General features: G+C 44.2%; 1 protein-coding gene across 2 annotated transcripts in view; it reads left to right on the top strand.

Annotated features, from left to right (window-relative positions):
• LOC138785988 (protein unc-13 homolog A) overlaps positions 1-26,350 on the top strand; it is a 215,782-nt gene that overhangs the window by 178,617 nt on the left and 10,815 nt on the right. The window contains exons 35-39 of one of the 2 annotated variants that reach the window (XM_069962556.1): positions 19,850-19,888; positions 20,291-20,320; positions 21,922-21,978; positions 22,110-22,190; positions 22,634-22,781. In XM_069962556.1, the coding sequence (XP_069818657.1) occupies positions 19,850-19,888; positions 20,291-20,320; positions 21,922-21,978; positions 22,110-22,190; positions 22,634-22,781 (355 nt within the window). The remainder of the gene's footprint in view (positions 1-19,849; positions 19,889-20,290; positions 20,321-21,921; positions 21,979-22,109; positions 22,191-22,633; positions 22,782-26,350) is intronic. The other variant, XM_069962555.1, reaches the window with a different exon arrangement.

The following is a 26,350-nucleotide window of genomic DNA, read 5'->3' as shown; positions in this document are numbered from 1 at the left end:
TACTTTGTGGAGCATGGTGAATGTAGAAAAATCTGCGTGGAAAGGTATGTTTTTATAGTGTAAATGTTACTAACCAAACCCCCACTGCTATAGATCCACATGTACCAATAAATAATGTCTGTTCACATTATAATGACACTGTCATGGAAAGTCACTAATTGCTATACTTTATGAGTGTGACTATTGTGACTAAGAGGAGTAAGAGCCACACCACAACTCTAAATAAACAGAAAGTGTACACAACTCTTATTGTGTTAGGCCCTCAATTTGTGTCATCATAATGTAAATGAACTATTATTATATAGACCCTAACCAAAAGGAGAGGCAAGTCATAACGCCAGTGGAGCTGTAGGTTTATATGTTATGTGTTTTTATTTTACTGAAATATTGAGATCTGCACAGCAAGGCTCTGGTGAGTATACATCGGTGATTTTAAGAAGAAAAACCTACAAACATATTACCAGGGCCAGCCTTAGGGTAGATGGTACACTTTGGTGCTCCCTCCACCTTGTGACACATCAAAATCTCAGTCAGCACAACCTGGGACCAAAAGAATATTAGGAAGTGCACAAATATACTGCAGTGCACTGCTAATAATTTGCCTGCATAACAGTTTTTTTACTTCATACTGTGTCTCTTTGTATTGGGGCACAGTATAACCGTACACACTACACAAGGAAAAAATAATTCCACCTCACCACTACTGCCATTGCTTCCACATAGTAAATGGAAAATATTGCCATATTGATACTGAATAAAAACCACAAACACAGAGCAATATTCCCCCATACAGTGGTGATCCTAGGTCTACACAAGGCCCTTAACAGTATAAGAGGTTTTATTGCAGTTACAACCAGTGACTCACAAAGGGCTTCTTCTACTTCTTCTTGGAAGCATTCTCTTTCCTTTTCTTCTCTATGCGGCTCAGACTACCTTCATGAGTCATGGTTGGAGGAAGTCTTTAAGCAGTCCACATAATCTTTCTCTATTGCACAGGCTTTTGGAGTCCCTGGTAATTAAAGAGGTGGTCCCTTCTTTTCACACATTATGACATGTATTAAAAAAATCACACATTAAAAAGCCCGATGGCGACCCCTCTGGAGAAGATATATATCAGAAAATGACAACACATGTTCGTGATCAGTTAGGTATTGACAGTGAAAACATAAAATTATTCAAAGTGCCAGTGCCAAACTTCACATAACAAGTCACCCTTACCTCCTAGAAGGACCTCTACTTGGATGTTGGAATGTCCTGTAAAGTGCAAGTGCATATCATATAACTTCTTTTAAAGAGTGTAATGAATGGACCAGGCATGGGAAGGTGGATCGCCTCGATCACAGGTGCTGACATAGCTTCTCCAAGGAGCAGAGTCTAAGGTCTTAAACAGAGCCTGCCGCAAGGCCGGATGGGCTTCACTGTGGGAAACTCCTTGGTCGCTACCCTCAGAGGTGGTCTCCTGGTGAGCACCAGCTGAAGAAAATAAAGGAATTCTGGAGCCAAAGACTAGATGTTCTTCTTCTGCGGTCAAACATCAATGTTTCAATGCAAAGACATTGGTCAGAATGGAGTGGAGCAGAGAACAAGGAATGGAACCCAAATGGCTAGAAGGTTGCTAGGAAATGAAGAAAGTGACATGTAGCCAGGAGCACAGACTTTGAGATCTGGAGGTGATGGCAATAAATCCCTTCAGGTGATTAGCTTAAAATTTAGTAGAACTTGTCTGCTGACCCTTTAACCCCTATAACATCCGTGTACGTCATAATTCTGTTAAGGGGGTACAGAGAGGGCTCACAACTCAAGCCCTCTATGTACTGTGCCACCCAACCGGACACAATGACTATCATACAAAGTGGGCCAATAACCTAATTAACCTCTTAAGGACCCATGCCGTACGGGTACGTTATGGAATCCTGTCACTTATGGACCCATGCCGTACCCGTACATCATGAAGTCCAGCAGTGCTTTAAAGTGAGCTCGAATCAGACTAATCAGACTAATCTAATCAGAGTTTTATGATATGCACTACATTCCAATTCTAATATTCTAATATTCTAATATTCCAATATTCCAATTTCAATATTAGGGGTAAGGAGGTAAGTGTGATTTGTTATGGAAGTTTGGCACTGGCACTTTGAATATTAATGTCCTCCCTGCCAATATTTATCTGACCAAGTACTTATGTTGTCATTCCCTGGGGTTGCCATCAGGCTTTTTAATGTATGATTTTTAATACTTTTATGTCATTATGTGTGCAATTGATAAATATTTTTTTGGGTGTTCAATATATAATTTGCTAGTCAGTTCTCAATGTGCTTTTCCTATGTAGGCTATATGGCTTGAAGATCATAAAAAGTGTAGGATCCATTCAGGGTGCTATGAGGGTTTAGATAGCTGTGTAAAAAAAAAAAAAATTATATTATATACATATATATATATATATATATATATATATATATATATATATATATTAATAATAATAATAATAATTAGGCTGCAGAGAAAAATATATCAGATCCCATATATAGGCAGAAAATTGTTTACATTAAGTTACCTGTATACAAACAAAATGATATTCCGACATATACTGTGGAAGTCAGTGGGGCGGCACATACCGGCAAAGTGGCCTAAAAAACACATGTAAATTGGGCCTTAAAACTCATTTTATATCCATACTTTTTATAATCCTTTTCTGGTTTTGGCTTACCAATACTGGTGAATATATACCATTGAGAAAATGACATCTAGTCCATCACCCATTGACCACAGAATGTTTTAAAAAAAATAGTTTTTATGGAACTGATGAGAACTAATGCACTTTGCCATCAAAAATGTTGCTCTTATTAAAATAAATGAAATGTATTATCTACAATTATACTATAAAACCAAAAATTATACTATAATCCAATTGGAAATGCAGTAAAAAGGTTTGATTTGGTATGAATGCCTACTATGGATCTCATATGCAATGGAGCAGTGCATACTTTAATAAAGTATAATTCTTACAACATTTCATTTATGACCAATGTACAGCAATTGCCAAATATATTGCACAATACAGTCATATTCATGGGACCATTTTATTGCTTCATGCTATAACATGTTTTTATTTACAAGATTTTTTTTTTTAGTTTGAATACATTTTTATTAAGTATTACGCAGAACAAGAGAAATATTATGGAAAGGAAAATGCAAAGATCGCAATTATCTCCCAATTGGAGCAAATAGGAGAGACTCCCTTCTAAAAACAAACTTATAAAAAACTATTTACTGAAGGAGAAGTCCAGCAGATTATAAAATCCTACAACCAGAAATTACTTACAAGTACTAACTTGCCTTTCCCCATGTGATGTCATCACAAATGCCTTCCGGTGGGGGGCCCGAGGCCAGTCCCTCCACTCGTCACTGGCATGGGAGAGGTAAGTTAGAACGTGTAATCAATTTCCCCCCTGCCGGCTGCATGATTTTATAATCCGCCAGACTTCTCCTTTAAACATTTGAAACTTCAACTAAGTTGAACACTGTCCAATAATATAGCATCAACTTGTTGATTTTAGTTGTGACAGTATTACATACCTTGCCTTGTGTTAGTATCACCTACAAGACTATTACCCAAGCGATTATCTGTTTAATCAGATAGATATCGCTGCAAGATATAATAGGGCCAGCATTCAGCCAATGAACAAATAAATGCTCATAGCCTGATCACTCAATTCTGACAGAAACTGATGGCAGCACATTGTGTAAAAGGGGGTGTGTAGCCAACAGCTGATTAAAGCAAAGGGCCACATAAACAATCTAGCGGTTATTTGTGCAGCCCTGGCTGCACCTTCACCAAGCCATACATGAGGAGGGAGAAAAAGTAGGGGAAGGGAAAGGGGGAGAAAGGAAAATTAATCACATAATGAAAATGGTAAACTAAGACTATAGTCCACCCAGACATGTGCAAAGTACTGTTCCCATCCAAGTCTGCATATCTGTAGCCCCTGAGAGAAAAAAAAAGACAATGGATCCAGTAACAGTATCCAGTATATCACTCTAACGTTATAAACCATACCACTCAGGTCATCCATCCAATGGATATACTGTATAGCAGAAGTTTCATAAAAGCCCTGAGGGCAGGGGTTCAGTGTCTAGCAATTGTTAGCCAACCAGAAAGCAAAACCCTCTAAGAGAGCTTAAAGGATTTATGTTTGATTCTAATAGATCCAGAAACACGTACAGTATTATAAATTTGATACTGGTTATAACATTCTGAATACCTAAAGTACATTAACTGTTTGATTTGTGACATAAGTAGGGCTGCCTTTATTGTATTAGATGTTTTTGTCTCCTGAAGACAATGCCTTTTTTAAATAGAGGCCATCACTGGAGAAAATTTTCAGTGGTGACCATTTATATGATTAGCTATTCAGAAAGAGCATGGATAGGCACAGTCACATATAACTGAAACCACTTTTACTAAGTAGCTCTCCATTTTGTCTCATAAAAGTGAAGTCTAAAGCTGTCATGTCATAAACAGCACTCTGTAAAAGTGTTTATGCACTCGTAATAGATTTGTCCCTAGAAAAGGCCATCAGCATTGATCTCTGCCACCCAGGCCTAAATGTTCTCCTAACAAGGAAACATCAACCATCATAAACTCTTGATTGCTGTGCAGTTTGGTCAGTATTTCTACATATCTTATACCAAAGTGATCACCACAATAATTCTTCACTGTATGTCACTCATAAAAATTTGTCCTACATCGGACCTTCCCTATATAAATTATAAACAGTTGTCATTTATAGAAAACTTACAGCTCTGTGTTCTGTTGAGCAAATCATGGCCATCATAGAAATGAAATTACAGTGGTACCTTGGTTCTCGAACTTAGTTCAGGAAGGCAGTTTGAGAACCGAGCAGTGTTTTCCCATAGGAAATAATGTAAGTGTGTTTAATTGGTTCCAGCACCCAAAGAATATTACCTACAATACTCACTTATTACATTGAAAAGTGCCTAGTTTAATTCCTACAGTACATTACAGAACAGCACTATACTGTACTCATCCTTTACTGTATAGAGTCGCCCCCCCAATGCTAGCACTGTAACAGATGGGAGATAGTGGTGCACTGACTGTACTACTACTGTACTGTATATGCACTCCAGCAATCTTATACTGTACTGAACTGTATGTGAAGCCGAGTCACCAGTGCTAAACTCACCAGGTACAACCCACAATCCTTGCTTGCAAAAACGTTCAAATACAGAGCAAAGGTTGAATTTCGAACGTTACTTCCAGGTAAGTTTTCATTCCAATACTGCAGTATTACTGTGCTGGGTGCCCAAAAAGTGTTTGAGAATCGAGCAAGAGTTTGAGAACCAAAGCAAACTTTCCTTGAAAATACTGTATGAGTTCCAAGCAGTTTGAGAACCAAGGTACCACTGTATATAATGTATATAGTTTAGCTTCACGTATGTGTAATGCCCACATACATTTATAAACTGGTATACCAATACCTATACTGTACTATATTTATCCTTATGTAATCTTTGGCAATCAGTCACTAATAAATGAAATTTATAACTGTACTTTGCTGCATTGCAAATGATATATATTCCAAAGGATTTCATGAGAATAGGACTTTATTTGGCTTACTATTTTGGCTTCACGATACAGGTTCCAGCATGTCATATAAACATAATAAAACACATGACAATATACAAGAAAAAAAATAATAAAGACAGAGAGCAGAAAGATTCATTTACCCTAAGCAGTGTGGTAACACGTTGCTATATGTATTGAATTATTGACTGTTGTTTATTTCTCACTGCTCACCGTTCGTGCAGATGATAGTAAGTAGATGTCGTGTGTCTCTGTCTGCTCCTAGTCAGCCAATCTCTGTCACATGTGAAGCTGACACCTCCTCTTTTTTCCCTTCTGCTCTGGTCCCATGTCTATATCAGCTGTATTTGTTGCTATCCCTTTTATTTGTAACATGTGGGTCACCATGCTTAATCCACATTCTCCATCCTGCTTGTTGGTGTATACAGTCCTCCACAGGAAGAACCTATAATAGTTAGGAATTGAATAGGCAGTACAGATCTACCAGATGCTCTAGTTATCTAAGTTATATCTGAGAGAGCCATTTAAAAGGCTTATAAAAAGCCATGCTTGGTGGTCTAGTGGCCATATTGGCTTGTAGATTTTTTTGGTCACTGCACATCCAGAAAAGTGATCAAAGGCACATGCAAGTGTGGTACTGATATAAAGTACAGATCATGGAAGAAAACATTACGCCGAAAACAGCCGTGCGCCTCTTAGTGAATCTGGCCAGGGAAAAGGGGCCGTGACCTAATTTAAGATCGTCATACAAGTACGCCTGTCTTAATAAATGTCCCCCATAATCTCCCACTTACGTATAGGAGCTATTTGACAGAAAAAGCATAAAAGTACTGCACAAAAGGCCTCAAACCTATGAATGTTAGTTTTTGGTAAATCCACAATAACAGTTTCATGACAACCTGTAACATGTGTCCCAACCTAGCACTGGATAGCAGTAAATAGCAACGTTGTTCATTATGGCCTCTTTCAGTAAGCAGTATTTTGGTTGGTATTTTGCATCAGTATTTATAAGCCAAAAACAGGAGTAGGTTCTAAACGCAGAACTATCTTTCCATCATAAATTTTGTATGTTTCACTCTAGGTTTGTCCCGTCAACCGCACAACCCCTCCAACCCATTCAGTGGTTGCAAACAAATATAGTGTATGAACCGTTGCTAAACAGGGACATACACAGGATTAGGTTATAAAAAAAATCAAATAACACCTCCACACCAGGGCTACATACCACTACCAAATAATACCACTTACTGTTTAAAAAACAAAACAAAAAAAACACTATACGCAGACCAATATCACTAATTCTACCACTATGGAAGTGAAAATACCACCATACCACGAAGCCACATGACCAGGTCCATATAGGTCAATATCCTCCCATATAGTGATAATCCCAGCTCTACACATGCTCTTCACTGTATTAGTGGTTACCATGTCTCATATCTGCAGAAGCTTTCAGAAAAACATTTTAGGATCTTGCACCCTTCCTTACCTTTACCCCATCCATCCCATCCCAAATAGTGCCTCCCTTGGTGCCCTCTATAGCAAGAGTGAGTATCTAAGTGGGTTTAAAGGGTAGGTGAATTCGGTGGGGACAAGAAGGCGGACCACTTCATTAGGGTTCTGTTACACAGAACAATAATCTGCCGAATCAGGCAGCCATCACTCTGTATAATAAAGACAATGATCAGCCAAAGAGTCGATCACCACCCTACTCATGGCTACTGAGAGGTAATCTGACCCAGAATTTATGCTCAAGACATTCCCTTCCAAATACATTGTGATGTCTTTCCAAAGTGGTACACATTTGATCACAAGATTATCATAGTTAGTTCTCATTAAAACCATTGCACAGTTGCTGCTAGACACATATTGGATTATATGTTTCATAAATCATAAATGAGTGTACATGTTAGTCACTATAACCTGTATATATGTTGCAGTGAATTGATAGAATTCAGGGATTTGATTAAATCACTAGGGATTCGATCAAATCCTGGGAAATGATGAAAGAGCAAAGCCCTTTCATCATTTCCCTGAAGAAAGTCAGTGATTTTATCAAATAACCGACCCCTTTCAGGGGAATGATGGAATGAACGAGTCAGGAGTCGCCTGGCTCTATATTTATTAAGTAACATGACAATAGTCATTGAAAGGAAAATTATTTATTCGAAACCAATTAATAAAGGAAAAAGGGAGCAGGAGGCAGCATCACACAGCACACGGGACCGGAGGCAGACAGGGGAGCAGAGCCAGGAGCAGGAGGCATCATCACACAGCACACGGGACCGGAGGCGGACAGGGGAGCAGAGCCAGGAGCAGGAGGCAGCATCACACAGCACACGGGACCGGAGGCGGACAGGGGAGCAGAACCGGGAGCAGGAGGCAGCATCACGCAGCACACAGGACCGGAGGTAGACAGGGGAGCAGAGCCAGGAGCAGGAGGCATAATCACACAGCACACGGGACCGGAGGCGGACAGGGGAGCAGAGCCAGGAGCAGGAGGCATCATCACACAGCACACGGGACCGGAGGCGGACAGGGGAGCAGAACCAGGAGCAGGAGGCATCAGCACACAGCACACGGGACCGGAGGCGGACAGGGGAGCAGAACCGGGAGCAGGAGGCAGCATCACGCAGCACACAGGACCGGAGGCGGACAGGGGAGCAGAGCCGAGAGCAGGAGGCAGCATCACGCAGCACACAGGACCGGAGGCGGACAGGGGAGCAGAGGCGGGAGCAGGAGGCAACAGCACACGGGACCGGAGGTGGACAGGGGAGCAGAACCGGGAGCAGGAGGCAGCATCACGCAGCACACAGGACCGGAGGTAGACAGGGGAGCAGAGCCAGGAGCAGGAGGCAGCATCACACAGCACACGGGACCGGAGGCGGACAGGGGAGCAGAACCGGGAGCAGGAGGCAGCATCACGCAGCACACAGGACCGGAGGTAGACAGGGGAGCAGAGCCAGGAGCAGGAGGCATAATCACACAGCACACGGGACCGGAGGCGGACAGGGGAGCAGAGCCAGGAGCAGGAGGCATCATCACACAGCACACGGGACCGGAGGCGGACAGGGGAGCAGAACCAGGAGCAGGAGGCATCAGCACACAGCACACGGGACCGGAGGCGGACAGGGGAGCAGAACCGGGAGCAGGAGGCAGCATCACGCAGCACACAGGACCGGAGGCGGACAGGGGAGCAGAGTCGGGAGCAGGAGGCATCAGCACACAGCACACGGGACCGGAGGTGGACAGGGGAGCAGAGCCGGGAGCAGGAGGCAGCATCACGCAGCACACAGGACCGGAGGCGGACAGGGGAGCAGAGCCAGGAGCAGGAGGCATCAGCACACAGCACACGGGACCGGAGGCGGACAGGAGAGCAGAGCCGGGAGCAGAAGGCAGCATCACGCAGCACACGGGACCGGAGGCGGACAGGGGAGCAGAGCCGAGAGCAGGAGGCAGCATCACGCAGCACACAGGACCGGAGGCGGACAGGGGAGCAGAGGCGGGAGCAGGAGGCATGAGCACACAGCACACGGGACCGGAGGTGGACAGGGGAGCAGAGTCAGGAGCAGGAGGCATCAGCAGACAGCACATGGAACCGGAGGCGAAAAGGGAAGCAGAGCCAGGAGCAGGAGGCAGCATCACACAGCACACGGGACTGGAGGCGGACAGGGAAGCAGAGCCGGGAGCAGGAGGCATCAGCACACAGCACACAGGACCGGAGGTGAACAGGGGAGCAGAGCTGGGAGCAGAAGGCAGCATCACACAGCACACGGGACAGGAGGTGGACAGGGGAGCAGAGCAGGGAGCAGGAGGTATCATCACACAGCACACGGGACCGGAGGCAGTTAGGGGAGCAGAGCTGGGAGCAGGAGGCAGCATCACACAGCACACGGGACCGGAGGCAGTTAGGGGAGCAGAGCTGTAGCAGAAGGCAGCATCACACAGCACACGGGATCGGAGGCAGTAAGGGGAGCAGAGCTGTGAGCAGGAGGCAGTATCACACAGCACACGGGACCTAAGGTGGACAGGGGAGCAGAGTCGGGAGCAGGAGGCAGCATCACGCAGCACACAGGACCGGAGGCGGACAGGGGAGCAGAGCCGGGAGAAGGAGGCATCATCACACAGCACACGGGACAGGAGGCGTACAGGGGAGCAGAGCCGGGAGCAGGAGGCATCATCACACAGCACAGGGGACCGGAGGTGGACAGGAGAGCAGAGTCGGGAGTGGGAGGCATCATCACACAGCACACGGGACTGGAGGTGGACAGGGGAGCAGAGCTGGGTGCAGGAGGCATCATCACACGGGACTGGAGGTGCACAGGGGAGATGAGCGGGGAGCAGGAGGCATCATCACACAGCACACGGGACTGGAGGTGAACAGGGGAGCAGAGCTGGGAGCAGAAGGCAGCATCACACAGCACACGGGACAGGAGGTGGACAGGGGAGCAGAGCAGGGAGCAGGAGGTATCATCACACAGCACACGGGACCAGAGGCAGTTAGGGGAGCAGAGCTGGGAGCAGGAGGCAGCATCACACAGCACACGGGACCGGAGGCAGTTAGGGAAGCAGAGCTGCGAGCAGGAGGCAGCATCACACAGCATACGGGATCTAAGGTGGACAGGGGAGCAGAGTCGGGAGCAGGAGGCAGCATTAGCAGCACACGGGACCGGAGGTGGACAGGGGAGCAGAGCCGGGAGGGGGAGGCATCATCACACAGCACACGGGACTGGAGGTGGACAGGGGAGCAGAGTCGGGAGCAGGAGGCATCAGCACACAGCACACAGGACCGGAGGAGGACAGGGGAGCAGAGTCGAGAGCAGAAGGCATCAGCACACAGCACACGGGACCGGAGGCGGACAGGGGAGCAGAGCCGGGAGCAGGAGGCATCATCACACAGCACACGGGACCGGAGGCGGACAGGGAAGCAGAGCTGGGAGCAGGAGGCAGCATCACACAGCACACGGGAACGGAGGCAGTAAGGGGAGCAGAGCTGCGAGCAGGAGACAGCATCACACAGGACACAGGACCGGAGGCGGACAGGGGAGCAGAGGCGGGAGAAGGAGGCATCATCACACAGCACATGGGACCGGAGGTGCACAGGGGAGCAGAGCCAGGAGCAGGAGGCAGCATCACACAGCACACGGGACCGGGGGCAGTAAGGGGAGCAGAGCTGCGAGCAGGAGGCAGCATCACACAGGACACAGGACCGGAGGCGGACAGGGGAGCAGAGGCGGGAGAAGGAGGCATCATCACACAGCACATGGGACCGGAGGTGCACAGGGGAGCAGAGCCAGGAGCAGGAGGCAGCATCACACAGCACACCGGACCGGAGGCGGACAGGGGAGCAGAGCCGGGAGCAGGAGGCATCATCACACAGCACACGGGACCAGAGGCGGACAGGGGAGCAGAGCCGGGAGCAGGAGGAATCATCACACAGCACACGGGACCAGAGGCAGACAGGGGAGCAGAACCGGGAGCAGGAGGCATCATCACACAGCACACGGGACTGGAGGTGGACAGGAGAGCAGAGCTGGGAGCGGGAGGCAGCATCACACAGCACACGGGACCGGAGGTGGACAGGGGAGATGAGCGGGGAGCAGGAGGCAGCATCACACAGCACACGGGACTGGAGGCAGTTAGGGGAGCAGAGCTGGGAGCAGGAGGCATCATCACACGGGACAGGAGGTGGACAGGGGAGCAGAGCAGGGAGCAGGAGGTATCATCACACAGCACACGGGACTGGAGGTGGACAGGGGAGCAGAGCCAGGTGCAGGAGGCAGCATCACACAGCACACGGGACCGGAGGCAGACAGGGGAGCAGAGCCGGGAGCAGGAGGCATCATCACACAGCACACGGGACTAGAGGTGCACAGGGGAGATGAGCGGGGAGCAGGAGGCATCATCACACAGCACACGGGACCGGTGGCAGACAGGGGAGCAGAACCGGGAGCAGGAGGCATCATCACACAGCACACGGGACCGGAGGTGGACAGGGGAGCAGAGCTGGAAGCAGGAGGCAGCATCAAACAGCACACGGGACCGGAAGTGGACAGGGGAGCAGAGCTATGAGCGGGAGGCAGCATCACACAGCACACGGGACAGGAGGCAGACAGGGGAGCAGAGCCAGGAGCAGGAGGCAGCATTAAACAGTACACAGGACCGGAGGTGGACAGGGGAGCAGAGCCAGGTGCAGGAGGCAGCATCACACAGCACACGGGACCGGAGGCAGACAGGGGAGCAGAGCCAGGAGCAGGAGGCAGCATCACACAGCACACGGGACTGGAGGCAGTTAGGGGAGCAGAGCCGGGAGCAGGAGGCATCATCACACAGCACACGGGACTAGAGGTGCACAGGGGAGATGAGCGGGGAGCAGGAGGCATCATCACACAGCACACGGGACCGGAGGCAGACAGGGGAGCAGAACCGGGAGCAGGAGGCATCATCACACAGCACACGGGACTGGAGGTGCACAGGGGAGATGAGCGGGGAGCAGGAGGCATCACCACACAGCACACGGGACCGGAGGTGGACAGGGGAGCAGAGCTGGAAGCAGGAGGCAGCATCACACAGCACACGGGACCGGAGGTGGACAGGGGAGCAGAGCTGGGAGCGGGAGGCATCATCACACAGCACACGGGACTGGAGGTGGACAGGGGAGCAGAGCCAGGTGCAGAAGGCAGCATCACACAGCACACGGGACAGGAGGCAGACAGGGGAGCAGAGCCAGGAGCAGGAGGCAGCATTAAACAGCACACAGGACCGGAGGTGGACAGGGGAGCAGAGCTGGGAGTGGGAGGCATCATCACACAGCACACGGGGCTGGAGGTGGACAGAGGAGCAGAGCCAGGTGCAGGAGGCAGCATCACACAGCACACGGGACCGGAGGCAGACAGGGGAGCAGAGCCAGGAGCAGGAGGCATCATCACACAGCACACGGGACTGGAGGTGCACAGGGGAGATGAGCGGGGAGCAGGAGGCATCACCACACAGCACACGGGACTGGAGGCAGTTAGGGGAGCAGAGCTGGGAGCAGGAGGCATCATCACACAGCACACAAGACGGGAGGGGGACAGGGGAGCAGAGGCGGGAGCAGGAGGAATCATCACACAGCACACAGGACCAGAGGTGCACAGGGGAGATGAGCGGGGAGAAGGAGGCATCATCACACAGCACACAGGACCGGAGGCAGACAGGGGAGCAGAACCGGGAGCAGGAGGCATCATCACACAGCACACGGGACCGGAGGTTTACAGGGGAGATGAGCGGGGAGCAGGAGGCATCAGCACACAGCACACGGGACCAGAGGCGGACAGGCGAGCAGGAGGTATTTTGCAGGGGAAATGATAGAATTCCATTCCATCATTTCCCTGAAAGAGGTCAGTAATTTGATCAAATTACTGACTTTCTTCAGGGAAATGATGGAAGGGCTTGGTCATTTCATCATTTCCCGGGATTTGATCAAATCCCTGATTCTATCATTTCACTACAACATATATATGACTGCTCCACCGAACTCTGTTAAATCAGGAGCAGGAGTTTGTGGCACAGGTTCATGCCATTAGGTGCCCTGGCATCTAGCTGAAATAGCCAGAACACCTCTCTGTCCTGCAACCTCCACCTCTAGGTGGCACTGTTACTATACAAGTGCATCTCAATTAATTAGAATATCATCAAAAAGGGTTTTTCAATTCAATTCAATTCAAAAAGTGAAACCCCTATAATATATAGAATTGTTAGAAACAGAGTGGACCTTTCCTAGTGTTTCTTTCTGTTAATGTTGATGATAATGGTTTGCAGACAAGGAAAACCCAAAATTCATATAGATAAAATTTTGTTTTAAAAAAAGGTAATTTCTAAAAAAAAACTATCATATACACGGCGCTGTACTTAGAAAAAAGCCAACTGTTATGCTGCTAAAGTGTAGCAAGGGATTCCGTGGTCCCTCCTAATAGTTAAAATATGCCAAAATTATGTGTATACACTTAAAGCGCTACAGTATGTGCTTAAATGATGGAAAAGAGGCTGCATCGAGGCCAAAATTATCTCTCATGAGGGCGACCGCTGATCGCTGAAACATGTTAGATGTTTGACCTGCATGAACTATGGCAACTACTACAGTGACGTCACTGCTACTCCGTGGAAAACCTTTGGATTACTTACCTCATGCCGAGAGTTGGTAGTAGTGGAGCCACCGGCCGGGGCCCGCTCCCAACCCGACACCTCAACACCTACAACTACTGAAAAGATACAGAAGAATCAAGAATACTATACCACATCACAAAATTACCAGGTATTCAGCAGTATAGCTATATATCACTAAGGATACTTAAACTGCTTGAATGGACCATTTTTACCATTTACTCACGTACTTTACATAAGATATATTATGTTAACATTTTTATAGGACAATATCTCTCAGAAAACCTCTTTTCCATCATTTAAGCACATACTATAGCGCTTTAAGTGTAAAACCCAAAATTCATTGTCTTAGAGAAAATTTGAATAATTAACCCAAAACAAATGCAAATGCTTCCTAAGTGTTTAAAAGGTCCCTTATGGTGTGTTTTCACAGAAAGATTTATGATAGATTTTTGAAGCCAAAGCCAGGAATGGATTTGAGAAGAGGAGAAATCTCAGTCTTTCCTTTGAGACCTGTTCTCTGTTTATATGGCTTTGGCTTCAGAAATCTGTCAGATAAATCTCTCAGCGTAAACCATGATTCTGGTTCAGTAGGTGACACAATCATGGGGAAGAATTCTGACTTGCCCGATGTCCAGAAGCTGTCTGTCACAGAGTGCTGTATCAAAGCATATTAATGGAAAGTTGAGTGGGAAAAGTGTGGTAGAAAAAGGTGCCCAAGTAACCAGGATTACTGCAGTCTTGTTAGGATTGTTAAGAGAAGGCCATACAGAAATTTTGGGAAGTTTGGGGAAGGAGTGGACTGCTGCTGGAGTCAGTGCTTCAAGAGCCATCAAAAGAGGAGTCCGTGGAGCCTCATTGAAGAGTCTCAAAACACAGGACTAGCCAGATATCCCTCCGGGAAAGACCCAGCATTGAGCGCTTTCATTAGCAGCCGGCAGTGTTGTCATTTGGCTGTTCTCCCTGAGTTCAGCAATCTGTTTCTCTCAAGAGCCATCACACACAGACATATCCAGGATATAGGCTACAAGTGTCACATTTCACATGTTAAGCCATTCCTGACCAATAGACAGCATCAGAAGCGTTCTACCTGGGCCAAGGAGAAAAAGAAGTAGACAGTTGCTGTAAATTTTTTATTTCAATTGGGTCAAAGGGGTAGTTACTCTCCTTAAGGAGAGCTCGTCATAAAGACGTGTGGAGACTTACAGACCATTGCTGCTCCACTGAGAATTCTGGAAGAAAGGATATGCTCTCACACCTCTTGAGCAAAGAGATGTCCCTTCAAGTCAAGTCTCGCTCAGTCATGGAGCCTTAGAACATTGACTGGGGATTTTATGCCAAGCCAAACAATCTCTCCAAAAGGAAAGATTTCCCATCTGCAGATAGCTATTTCGGGGTTTTTGCCTCTCATCAGTGCAGAGTAGGGTGTTGGCTGGCTAGTGAGAGGTCTATCGACATGGGTCAAAGGGGTAGTTACTCTCCTTAAAGAGGATGTACCACTAGGTACTTCCTCTTTAACCTGACACAGGGATAGAACGGCACCGTGACAGGGAAGCCGGTGCCGCGGTCCATTTTTCTTTCCACGGTTACCGGCTGTTGCTCAAGCACTGGAGGTAGGCCGGCCCGCCCCCAGTGGGAGGGAATTCCCTCCCCTCAATGACGCAGCTCCGTTAGAACCTAAGGAGCCGCGTCATAGACGGGAGGGAATTCCCTCCCACTGGGGGCGGGCCGGCGTACCTCCAGTGCTTGAGCACCGTCCGGTAACCGTGGAAAGAACTACGCCATACGGGGGAACCGGGACGCGGTTTGAAAAACGGACCGCGGCACCGGCTTCCCCATCACGGCGCCATTCTATCCCTGTGTCAGGTTAAAGAGTACGTACCTGGTGGTACATCCTTTTTAAGGAGAGCTCGTCATAAAGACATGTGGAGACTTACAGACCATTGCTGCTGCACTGAGAATTCTGGGAAGAAAGGATATGCAAAATAGCTCTCACACCTCTTGAGCAAAGAGATGTCCCTTCAAGTCAAGTCTCGCTCAGTCAAGGAGCCTTAGAACATTGACTGGGGATTTTATGCCAAGCCAAACAATCTCTCTTTGCTCAAGAGGTATGAGAGCTATTTTGCATATCCTTCATTTCAATTGGAAATCAAGGTCCCATCTTCTGGAGGAAGAGACACACAATCCAAGCTGCTTGAGGTCTAATGTGAAGTTTCCACAATCAGTGATGGTTTGGGGCGCCATGTAATCTGCTGGGGTAGGGTTCTATCAAGAGAAAAGTCATCGCTGCCGTCTACCAGGAAATATTAGACTTCGAGCTTCCCTCTGCCAACTAGCTTTTTTGGAGATGGAATTTTCATTTTTCAGCAGGACTTGGCATCTGTCCACACTGCTGATAGTACCAATACCTGGTCAAATAACCACAGTATCACTGTGCTTTATCGGCCAGCAAACTCGTCTGACCTTAACCCCATAGAGATTCTAAGGGGTATTGTCAAGAGGAAGATGAGAGCCACCAGACCTAACAATGCAGACGAGCTGAAGACTGCCATCAAACCTGGGCTTCCATAACACCTCTGCAGTGCCACTGGTTGATCGGTAATGATATGGATTTTGCATTTAAAAATTAGCATTATGATCTACCAAAAGATATTTTAGAGCCACCTGTTTAACAAAATTCAGATTCTTTAACTTATTTTGTTCATTTAGTATTTTATAAGATTTTTTATTTTCCATAGCATGCTCACCATAGAAGTGTTTTTAATTGCCAAGACCCTTACAAACTTATTCACATTTACTATAGTGGAAAAAAGGTCAGAGTTCTTTGCTACATTCAGTCCCAGTGAGAACATCTGGCTGTGATCTTCCGTAAGGGCTAATGCACACGTCCATAGGATTCTGTCTGTACATGGACGGTGTTTTGTGGACTGGATCTGGGAGTACACTATCACCAACTTTTAAACTGTTTAGGAGCTATAATATAATTAATCTCGATGCTGGGAGCTCTCAGGTTCAGTCCCCATTCAGTGTGCATTGTGCATTCATTTAATGTCTTCATAGATTTAGGATGCTCCTGTCTTTTGTTTGGAGCTATTTCTCAGGCTTTTCCTGCTTTTCATTTGTGCTGGGATGTTTATGTTTTCGTCCACCCTTCGGGTATGTTTTCCGTTTTTTGACAGCTTCTGCCTTCTTGTTTCATTATATATATATATATATATATATATATATATATATATATATATATATATATTAAATATTTTACTGGTTGTCACAAAAATAGAACAAAGTCTGCACTAAATAGCTTCATGCACCCTCCACACTGCCAGACTCCACCAAGTCCAGTCTACAAACAGTATTATATGATAAGCATGGAGGAAAGGTAATTTCTCACCAATTAGCTGTCATTGTTTTTCAAACAGTTTCTAGCTCACTCCATGTAACATCGGGTGAATAATGCACACAATGTCCTCATGACATCAGTTCACTTTTATTATATTCGATCATCGATGCAGCATACAACAGAGCTCTTATAGTTGATGTATCCCATGAACTCAGATGCCCAGGCATGTCCTCCCTGCAGACATTTCAGAGGCCAATACTCTTCCTTCCACGCTACATTTTCAAGAAGCCTTAATAATAAACATAAAGAGGATTTATCAAGAGCTAATCTAAATCCCCCCCCATTCCCCACACTGGGTTTATTGAAAGGTGCACACATCCCAGGAAATCCAACAAATCGGAGGCTGCTGTGTGGCAGTCTCAGAAATCTAGACAAGCTCTGGATTGTGTAGATTGTTGTCTATAGCAACCAAGTTGCAACTTTTTTTTCACCCAAAACTTTGATTCTTTTTAGAATGTGGCATTTCTGCTACACTATTCCATTCTCTGACCTGGTAGTTAGGCAAGCTTTTTAAACATGGCTTCATTTGGTCATATTGTTAGGACGGGATTATACAAAGAATTTTGGTCAGTATATTTGGTTGTGTTAGTGTTGAGAGGAAATGTGAAACTGCTTGAGTTCGGCAACAATCTCGGAGGACGTTGCTGCACCTAAACAGTTTCACAGGTCTACTTAAGTCTAGTCAGTGTTTGTAGCCCAAACCAGAATGGGTCTAAAATAGGGATGGTCCGAAACTGCCGAGGTTCGGGTTCGTATGAACCCGAACGCTCGGCATCAGATTCCCGCTGTTTGCCCGCTCTGTGCAGCGGGTGGATACAGCGGGAGGACCGCCTGGAAAACTGGGATACAGCCTTTGGCTATGGCTGTATCACAGTTTTCCAGGCGGTCCTCCCGCTGTATCCACCCTCTCCACGGAGCGGCCAGACAGCGGGAATCATTTCCGAGAGTTCGGGTTCGTACGAACTCGAACCAAACTCGGTTCGGACCATCCCTAGTCTAAAACACAGCAAAGATACTCTATGGCTGTCATCATAATGGGCAAAAAAATGAATGGAAATGAAAAGGAGCTTAAAAGGAAAATAAAATAAAAAAAACATAAAATAAGTATATACTTGCAGCCATTTTTCTATTGTAAATTAGCATTAGTGTTTTTTTAATGCATTTATAACTGAATGTGAAGTAGTCCTTTAAACTGTGCAGTTTTATTGCACTAATTTGTTGTTGAGCAAACATTAAAAATAGTGCAAAAGTCTTGCACTGAAATGAAAAATTGAGCAAAAATGCTGATTGAGTGTATTGGAACCCAAACTATTGACATTAAAATCCCGCTGCCTAGGTGGATGCAGCCACAGTACTCCCTGTAAAACCATCTCTAGTAAGAACAGATGCTGCTGTATGCCATACTACAAAATCAGTTTCCCATTGACTTACATTATAAAGGAAAACTGATTAAAACGGATCTGTGTTTTTCTTTACGTACACAAAAATATGGTTTACCAAGTTTCTCTGCTTTTTAAAATTAAGAGTACTGGAATTTAAACAGTGAAACAGACTAATATGCGTAAACTCTGCAACTTTTTTTGGCAGGATGCTGACATTGCATACTGTACCTATGCATACCAGGTAAATGCAGTGTGGAACAGTTATAGCTATGTGATATGTGCATTGGAGATAAAAAAAAATTCATTAGGAGCTTCTAAATCCTTTAGGAGGACAAAAAGGTAATGTTTAGAGATGAGCGAGTATTACAATTCGATCGAATATTACACTATTTGATGTATTCATTTTCAATTGTGTATCCGAGCGAAAATGTTGTAAAAAATTAGTTTCCCCTCCCCCCCAAGGTTGTCACTTTTTCCCAGCCAATAACTATGCAGGGAGGCTGTGACAGGCCCTTGGAGCATGCAGGCATTGCAAGAACAGCATCTTTATTAATTAGATGGCTTACTCATGTGACCTCCAACTATAAGAACTCAGCTCCTGCTGCTCGTTATCAGATGCCATCTTGAAGGTAGTAAGGGAGAAATCCTGGAGTAGGGTCAGTTAGGATTTAGGTGATTTTAGGCAGGCAAGACCCCAAAAGCCCTTCTTAGGGCTAATACACAGCACAGCATATACTCCATTTGCTCATTTTCCTCATAATCATTCAACAAGTGCCACAATACTACAGCTATTCAAACTGTAAAAAAAAAAAAAAGACGTTTTTTCAAAAACAGAAAGATAAAATAAAAGGCAAGTTAAATTAGGCCTCGTCAAATACTGACAGTTTATGTTAATAAAGTACCCACTGTAGTTTTCCTGATGCATTGTGACTCTACCCTTCTAACTTCATTGTGTGTTAATTTTGCTTTTAATTTACTGTCCTTTTTGTACCCTGTGTTAAGTTAAAACTATATTGTCGTGTCACATGTATGAGTGACGCCCGTTTACATTCAGTGTCGCTGGAATTTTAAAATTTAACCAGGTGTGTATAAAATCCTCAGTCACAAAGCCTTGCTCTGCTCTTGGCTATTAAAACATTATCATAATCCTTTCACACCAACCAGTGCCTTCACTCATGTTCTTCTTCCCACACTTTATACTACACGTTTTATAACCCCTAGCACAACAACCTATGCGCTCACTCCTTTAGTTCAACACTTGACTGCCATAAAAAAAATGCTTGTTCCAAAGCAGTGACCAATTGTGACATGTTTCTGCAGGGGACGCTGCTGAGAAAACATGGCAAAGGGCTAGAGAAGGTAAACATGTATGCAGAACCTTCAGTCTTGTATATTGCAAGGTTACATAGTTAATTAAACATTGCAAGAAGCCCCCAAACCTGCAGATTTTTTGCAGTAGAAGTATTGTGTCAGCCCTAAAACTTGTCAAGAGTTTGCTGTAAACTACGCAGAAGAACATGTGCAGTTTTCTGTTGTTGTATTAATATGCTGCATAATATTCACCTTAGCCTATTGTTTTCCTAGGTAATGCTGAATATTCTATATAGAGAAGCTAACAAATGCATATTTCGTGTGGATTTGTGCAGTGTGTATGTAGCAGTGTTGTATATGTACAGTTTGTGTAGACATAAAATGGCTGTTCTTGTATGGTCTTCTTTTCACACCCACACTCATATGTTAATCTCACACTTCTCTCTCCAGAGCAGGGTGAAGCTGCCGTACCATGCAGATGTAAGGACACTGTGTGTGTGTCTGTCTTTCTGCACTCTTCCCTATACTCTTTATGTCTCTCTGTGCAATCTGCCCTTGTGAGCTGTGTCTTAAACTTTTACCCTATTACGTGTTCTCTGCAATTGTGCTGTCTATAGTGTGCAGTCAAGCTGTGTGCGCCAAGCTGTTGTTGATTATGTTCTAACGGATACAGATCAGATTTCATAAGTTAAGGAAGACTCTCCTATTGAAGGCTCATAAAAAGAAGAAATATAGCATGTATTGTCCTGGTGACCTTTTTATCCACTATAAAGCATAAACACATACACATCATGATGCAATGGATCGGTGCGATGTGGTTTTACATTTTTTATATCAGAAATTATGCATGGACATTCATAAAGTCCACCATTACTGGATTTTCAGTTAAAAAAAACAGCTCTTGGGCAAGAAAATGCTAACTAGTGTATAACCTGTAGATCTGACAGCCCTCCTGACATGACTGCTTAGTAGACACTAGTATTCCCCATAAGATAACAATGTAGGAGTTAACGACTGTATTGTGCCCACTTTGTTATTCTAAATGGAAATGTATGAATACATTGAAAATAGGTGTCATCATTCCCCTTGGAGGTACCCCTACACACTGCATCCAATTACTGATGACACACCAAGTGTATAGCCTATTGAGAAGGGCGTTTGTGCTGCTCAGTTAACAACTGCTCATGCATTTCTAGGAGGAAAAAAATGATTAAGGCCTAAATCTTACGTCCGCAATGTTTTTCATAATTGTGGATGGACAGACATGTAAATGGGGTTATTTAAATGCATGGGCCATGCGGATGCATAAGTAAGGCCCAATGTTGGGTTTGAGGAAAGGGTGTTCCTAAATTCCTATTTTATGAGGAATGCAAGTATTTACTAAAACAGACATGTGAGAAGAATTTAAAGGGAACGATCAACAGGTTAGATGACTCTAATCTGCTGATAGACCCCTATAGCGGCCAGGATGCTGAGGAGGAAGGTATGTGTCTAACCTTCCTCCTTAGCGCCACTCCCGCACTGTTAGTACAGCATAATCTTTGGCCAGGAGCACTGCCCTGCCCCCACAGCATCATTCGTCTTGCTTCATTGAATATCAATCAATGAATATCAATGCTTCATTGAATATCAATGTGGGACTGACGTCGAGGAGAAAGGGGGAACTATCAGCAGGTTACATTTGTCTAACCTGCTGATAGTTCCCCCTTAAAGGTACTCTTTAAGGATAGATGTGACAAAGTAGAAAAAAGAATAAAGAAAACTTGTCTCAAGCTAATATAGGGTTACAGAACTAAAATATAATAATAGGATGTAGTGGTTCTGTAGAAACAAATTGATGAGTGGATCTTCATCAAATCAAAGACATGTAGGATAAAATATTTTAATAAAAAGACATATTTACAGAGGCTGGCATGGGTAGCATGGAAGCAATAGTAGTATAATAACTGGGAATCCACCTTCAAACACAGAGGCGAAACAAATAATGTATACGGGAACATTAATTGTATACATTGATAACATTGGTTGGTTTGTCTGTTATTCTCTGTGTAACCATTCTGGTGGTCCTTGTTTTTCTCCAGGGAACGCATCTCATAATTAATGCTGCTAAGGAGTTAGGACAACTTTCCAAACTCAAGGTACAGATCATACAATCAAGTTCATTTTCCAGTCTTTCCATTTTTTAAACACATTTAGGTCTCCTCAGTTTGTCATTTGATGTATAATAAACAATGTGATACATTTTATTCTCTACTACATCTATCTGTAGGATCACATGGTAAGGGAGGAAGCAAAGAGTTTGACCCCAAAGCAATGTGCTGTTGTGGAGCTTGCACTGGATACAATTAAGGTAATCGTATATCTCCCTAGGTAAATCCATAGTTTATGTCGTAATTCTTAAAGACACAGTCCCACAATTATTTTTTTTACTCATTATTCAGCTAGTCAACCTATTTATATATACCAAGTGTTAACTCATTTAGTTGTTCCTTTCTATCTAAAAATGGAATCCTTTCCTACAGTTGGGTCTTGTGGTGATTCCCACCTCTCAGTAGTTACATGTCTTTCTGGAACATGAGATTGATAGTGGATTTGAAAGTAAGAGTATGCAATCCGAAAGTAAAGATAGTGGCTGATGAAAGGTCACATGATCCAGATGCACTAAGGAAATGCATAGATACATCACAGCTGTAAAAAAAAATTGCGGGAGTGCTTCTTTAAATGACTGTTGGCTTTACTACATTTGAGATAAAATATTAGTTTCTAGTAATTTAGGCTTGCTTTACTTTACAGCAATATTTCCATGCTGGAGGTGTTGGTCTTAAGAAGACTTTCCTGGAGAAAAGTCCCGACCTACAATCTCTACGCTATGCACTGTCTCTTTATACACAGGCTACAGATACACTTATCAAAACCTTCGTCCAAACGCAGTCTGCTCAGGGTGAGATCTTTTATTACCACTTATTCACAAACTGCTGTATGTGTTCAAAGACAAGAATTAGCATTCACATAGTCAGAGCTGCCAGATTTTTTTTTTTTTTTTACAGAAGACATACATTATTTTATGTAAATTGAATGTTTCATGTTTAAATTTTATTCATTGGATGTAAATGAAAAATAATGGTCCAGAATGTTCCAAAATCTTAGTGTATTTTGCACCTAAAACTGGCAAATATGACTTATACCACATTTATTCTGTTTTAGATACTTTTTTAACACCTTTTTTCTTCAGTGTTAACAAATAGGTGTGTGCCTTATAAAAGAATATGCTGGTTCAAAAAAAAAAAAAGGGAAGGGGGGTAGGGGGCATGGTCTGTATGCACCAACATTTCAGCACACAATTCTGAAATATGCAGACTAATAGTTGGTGTAAATTGTAACTAGACGGTCTACAAATTCGCAGACCGTTTTGCTGAGGCTATACCACTTTTGTAGGACTCTACAGAAAAGTGTCAAAAAGGTCTTTAAAAAGATTATGGTGCAAATCTTTTTCAAGACAAAATTGAGCAAAAAGAATATTTTTACTGTGTGACAGTGACAGTGCTTAGCAAAACAGTGGGCATGATTTTGCATAATATGGCATTGGCTTATATGTGCTAAAGATTAAGCCAAATTAAAGATGGTGCCAAAGTAGGCAGTCTAAAGATGCATCATATTTTTAAACAGCCTATTTGACAGTCTAGTGCATTTGCAGAATGTCTAGTTTAAGCTTAGAATCACTGCCTTTATTATTATTCCTCCCAGTGTTTGCTCTGTGTTTATCTGCTGTAGCTATTATACTTATTTTTAATGGACAGGCATTAAATGTAGAGCTATATTGGATGCATAGTCCTCCTTCCTCCTTGCATTTTCTGTACATACAGTGTCGCATTTTGTGTCTACACAAAATGTCATAGACTAGAGGCTGGTTTCCCATGAATTGACATGTTTTCAGCAGGTCCCAGGTGAAGTACATGATTTTTATTGTGTCATCTGTCCTTACTGGAAAACTATGGCAATTCACAGTAAACCACATACTTATTGGCTGCACTGCGCAACACGTGAACCCAGCCTAAAGGTCCCCAATCTAGGGTATATAGTGCTCTCCCAAACAACCACCGATGGCATGATGGAAAATCATTGCCCAACCCCTTTGTTCAGGGAGATATAAGTGAGAGGTCTCTCGCTGCGGTTAACCCCTCCCCCCCTCATAGAGAATAAAGAATGTACCCATCCACATGCCCCTGTGGATCCACATCACTACCTCTCTGACAGCCACCAGGCTTCATTTCCTCCCAGCTTCCTGGTACGTCACAACCCGGGGAAAGTAATCAGTGAATGCAGCAATGTCTCTCCTCAATGTACTGTCCTGCCGCAGCCAGTGATTGGCTGAGCAGGCCTTCACTGAGAAGGGACCCAGAGAAGCATGGGGAGCTCGCCAGTGGAACACAGACAAGTAAGCATGGTGTGAGAAGCTTGGTAGTTCATTTTAGCCTATGACACAATTCATTCTTGCAGCAGAATAAAAATCAGCTGCAAAATGGCATGCCATAGATAGAAATTAGTATCGTAAAAAGAAAGAAAATCACTTTGTGAAATCCGTTGCAAATGCGGTACATGTGTACCCTTAAGATGCAAAAATCTAAACATCCATTTATGGGTGTCGAGTCTACTTTAGGGTTGTGTTTCTGAAGATCTCTGCTGAAAGGTCTTTGAGGAGGGTTTACCATCACATAGCTAAAGTGCCTAAGGTGTCTCAGCTACCTTAATAGTTTATGTATGCAAAGAATCCTGGGATTGGAGCCTCTTGCTAGATATCTTATTTCTTCTGACTTTTTCTCAGGCATACCAGTTGGTTCCCAAATCATCAAAGTTACATGCTTTGCTGATGATACTTTAATATATTTAGATAACCCAGATCTACATGTTCCGGCAGTATTAGATGCCTTAAAATTTTTTGGTTCCTTTTCTGGGTATAGAATCAATATACATAAAAGTCAACTTCTTTACCTAACTCCACATAAGAGGTCTACTTCGGGTCCTGCGGGGGTCTCCATCGCTAAATCCTATATTACTTATCTTGGAATCCAGATTGGCAGAACTCCCTCCTCACTATATTCCCTGAACTATCGCCCTATAATTAGGAGAATAAAACAAGATCTCTAGAGACGGGAATCTCTACCATTGTCAATTCTAGGACGTACCCACTTAAACAAAATGATGTGTTTTGGAAAACTGTTATATCCAATGCAAACAATACCCCTTTTACTCAAACATTCTGACGTTTCCCTACTCCAATCATATTTCACTAAATTTATTTGGCAATCAAAGAGACCTCGTATTGCCTATTCCACTCTCTGTCTCCCTACTTCTAAAGGTGGTGCTCAATGCCCAGATATTAGATTATATAATTTAGCAGCTCTTTTTCGCCATGCTAAAGATTGGATTATGGACACGTCATATTTCTCCAATATCTTAATTGAGAAAGCTTTAGCAGCACCTTGGCCTTTACCCACCCTGCTACATGCTAAATTACCAGAACTACCCCCAGAAATTAAGAGAAGTGTTATCTTTAAAGACACCATTGCCACATGGAAGGCGATACAAAAATTATGGTTTACCCTTTTGCGTATCGAAAAGATTTCCTCTGTGGCATTCACCACTTTACCCACCTGACTCAGACAAATTGGACTACTCAGAGTGGCAGAGTGCACATGTTTCTTCTGTTGGGGATCTGCTGGATACTAATTCCAACACTTTCTTATCATGGGATATCGTCAGAACACGATTTAAATTGTCTTAATTTTATTTACCTCAATACGATTCTATAATTGAATTTCTTACTTCCAGAGTGCGGGACATAGCAGAAGCAGAAAGTGATATAGAATTTGATAATCTATTCCCAACACCACCGGTTCATAATTCTTTATCACATACATATGGAGAACTTAGATCACGCTCTCAAAAGAATTTATCTAGACAAATTTTTTTAAAAAAATGGTCCTCCGTAATTTTTTCAGAGGATCTGACCCAACAAATATTGAGAGGATCTCAGCTAGTGCATTCTGCCACTCCCAATGTGGTTCTACATGAAATACATTTCCGCTTTATACACAAGGCTATATATGCCTTTAATATTCCTTTTTCCAACTCCCACACTTCTCACATAAACAGTTGCCCGAAATGTTCACTTCCTAAAGCAGACTTGTTTCATTGTGCCTGGGCCTGCGCGCGAGTGCAGGAATTTTGGGACTCTGTGCGGCTCTATCTTTTGTCCACTTGGGGCCATGCCATACCACTTCTCCCTCTTTGTTATCTTTTTCATTTTATTGATATAAACTCTAGTACTCCCTCTCCTAAATTACTTACTTCTAAAGGAATTCATTTAACTCTATTAGTTTTCCTGAAATGTTTATTAAGACACTGGATACTGGATACTCTACCAGACATTTCTGAGGTAATCTCCGCTCTGAAGGAGATCTTTCATTGGGAACTTTTGGATGTATTGCGCACCAAAGAAAAATCAACAAA

This window comes from Dendropsophus ebraccatus, chromosome 3 (assembly GCF_027789765.1).
Source record: "Dendropsophus ebraccatus isolate aDenEbr1 chromosome 3, aDenEbr1.pat, whole genome shotgun sequence".
NCBI classification, from domain to species: Eukaryota; Metazoa; Chordata; class Amphibia; order Anura; family Hylidae; genus Dendropsophus; species Dendropsophus ebraccatus.
The sequence above is the reverse complement of the archived record's forward strand: the minus strand, read 5'-3'. Positions and strand labels throughout refer to the sequence as shown.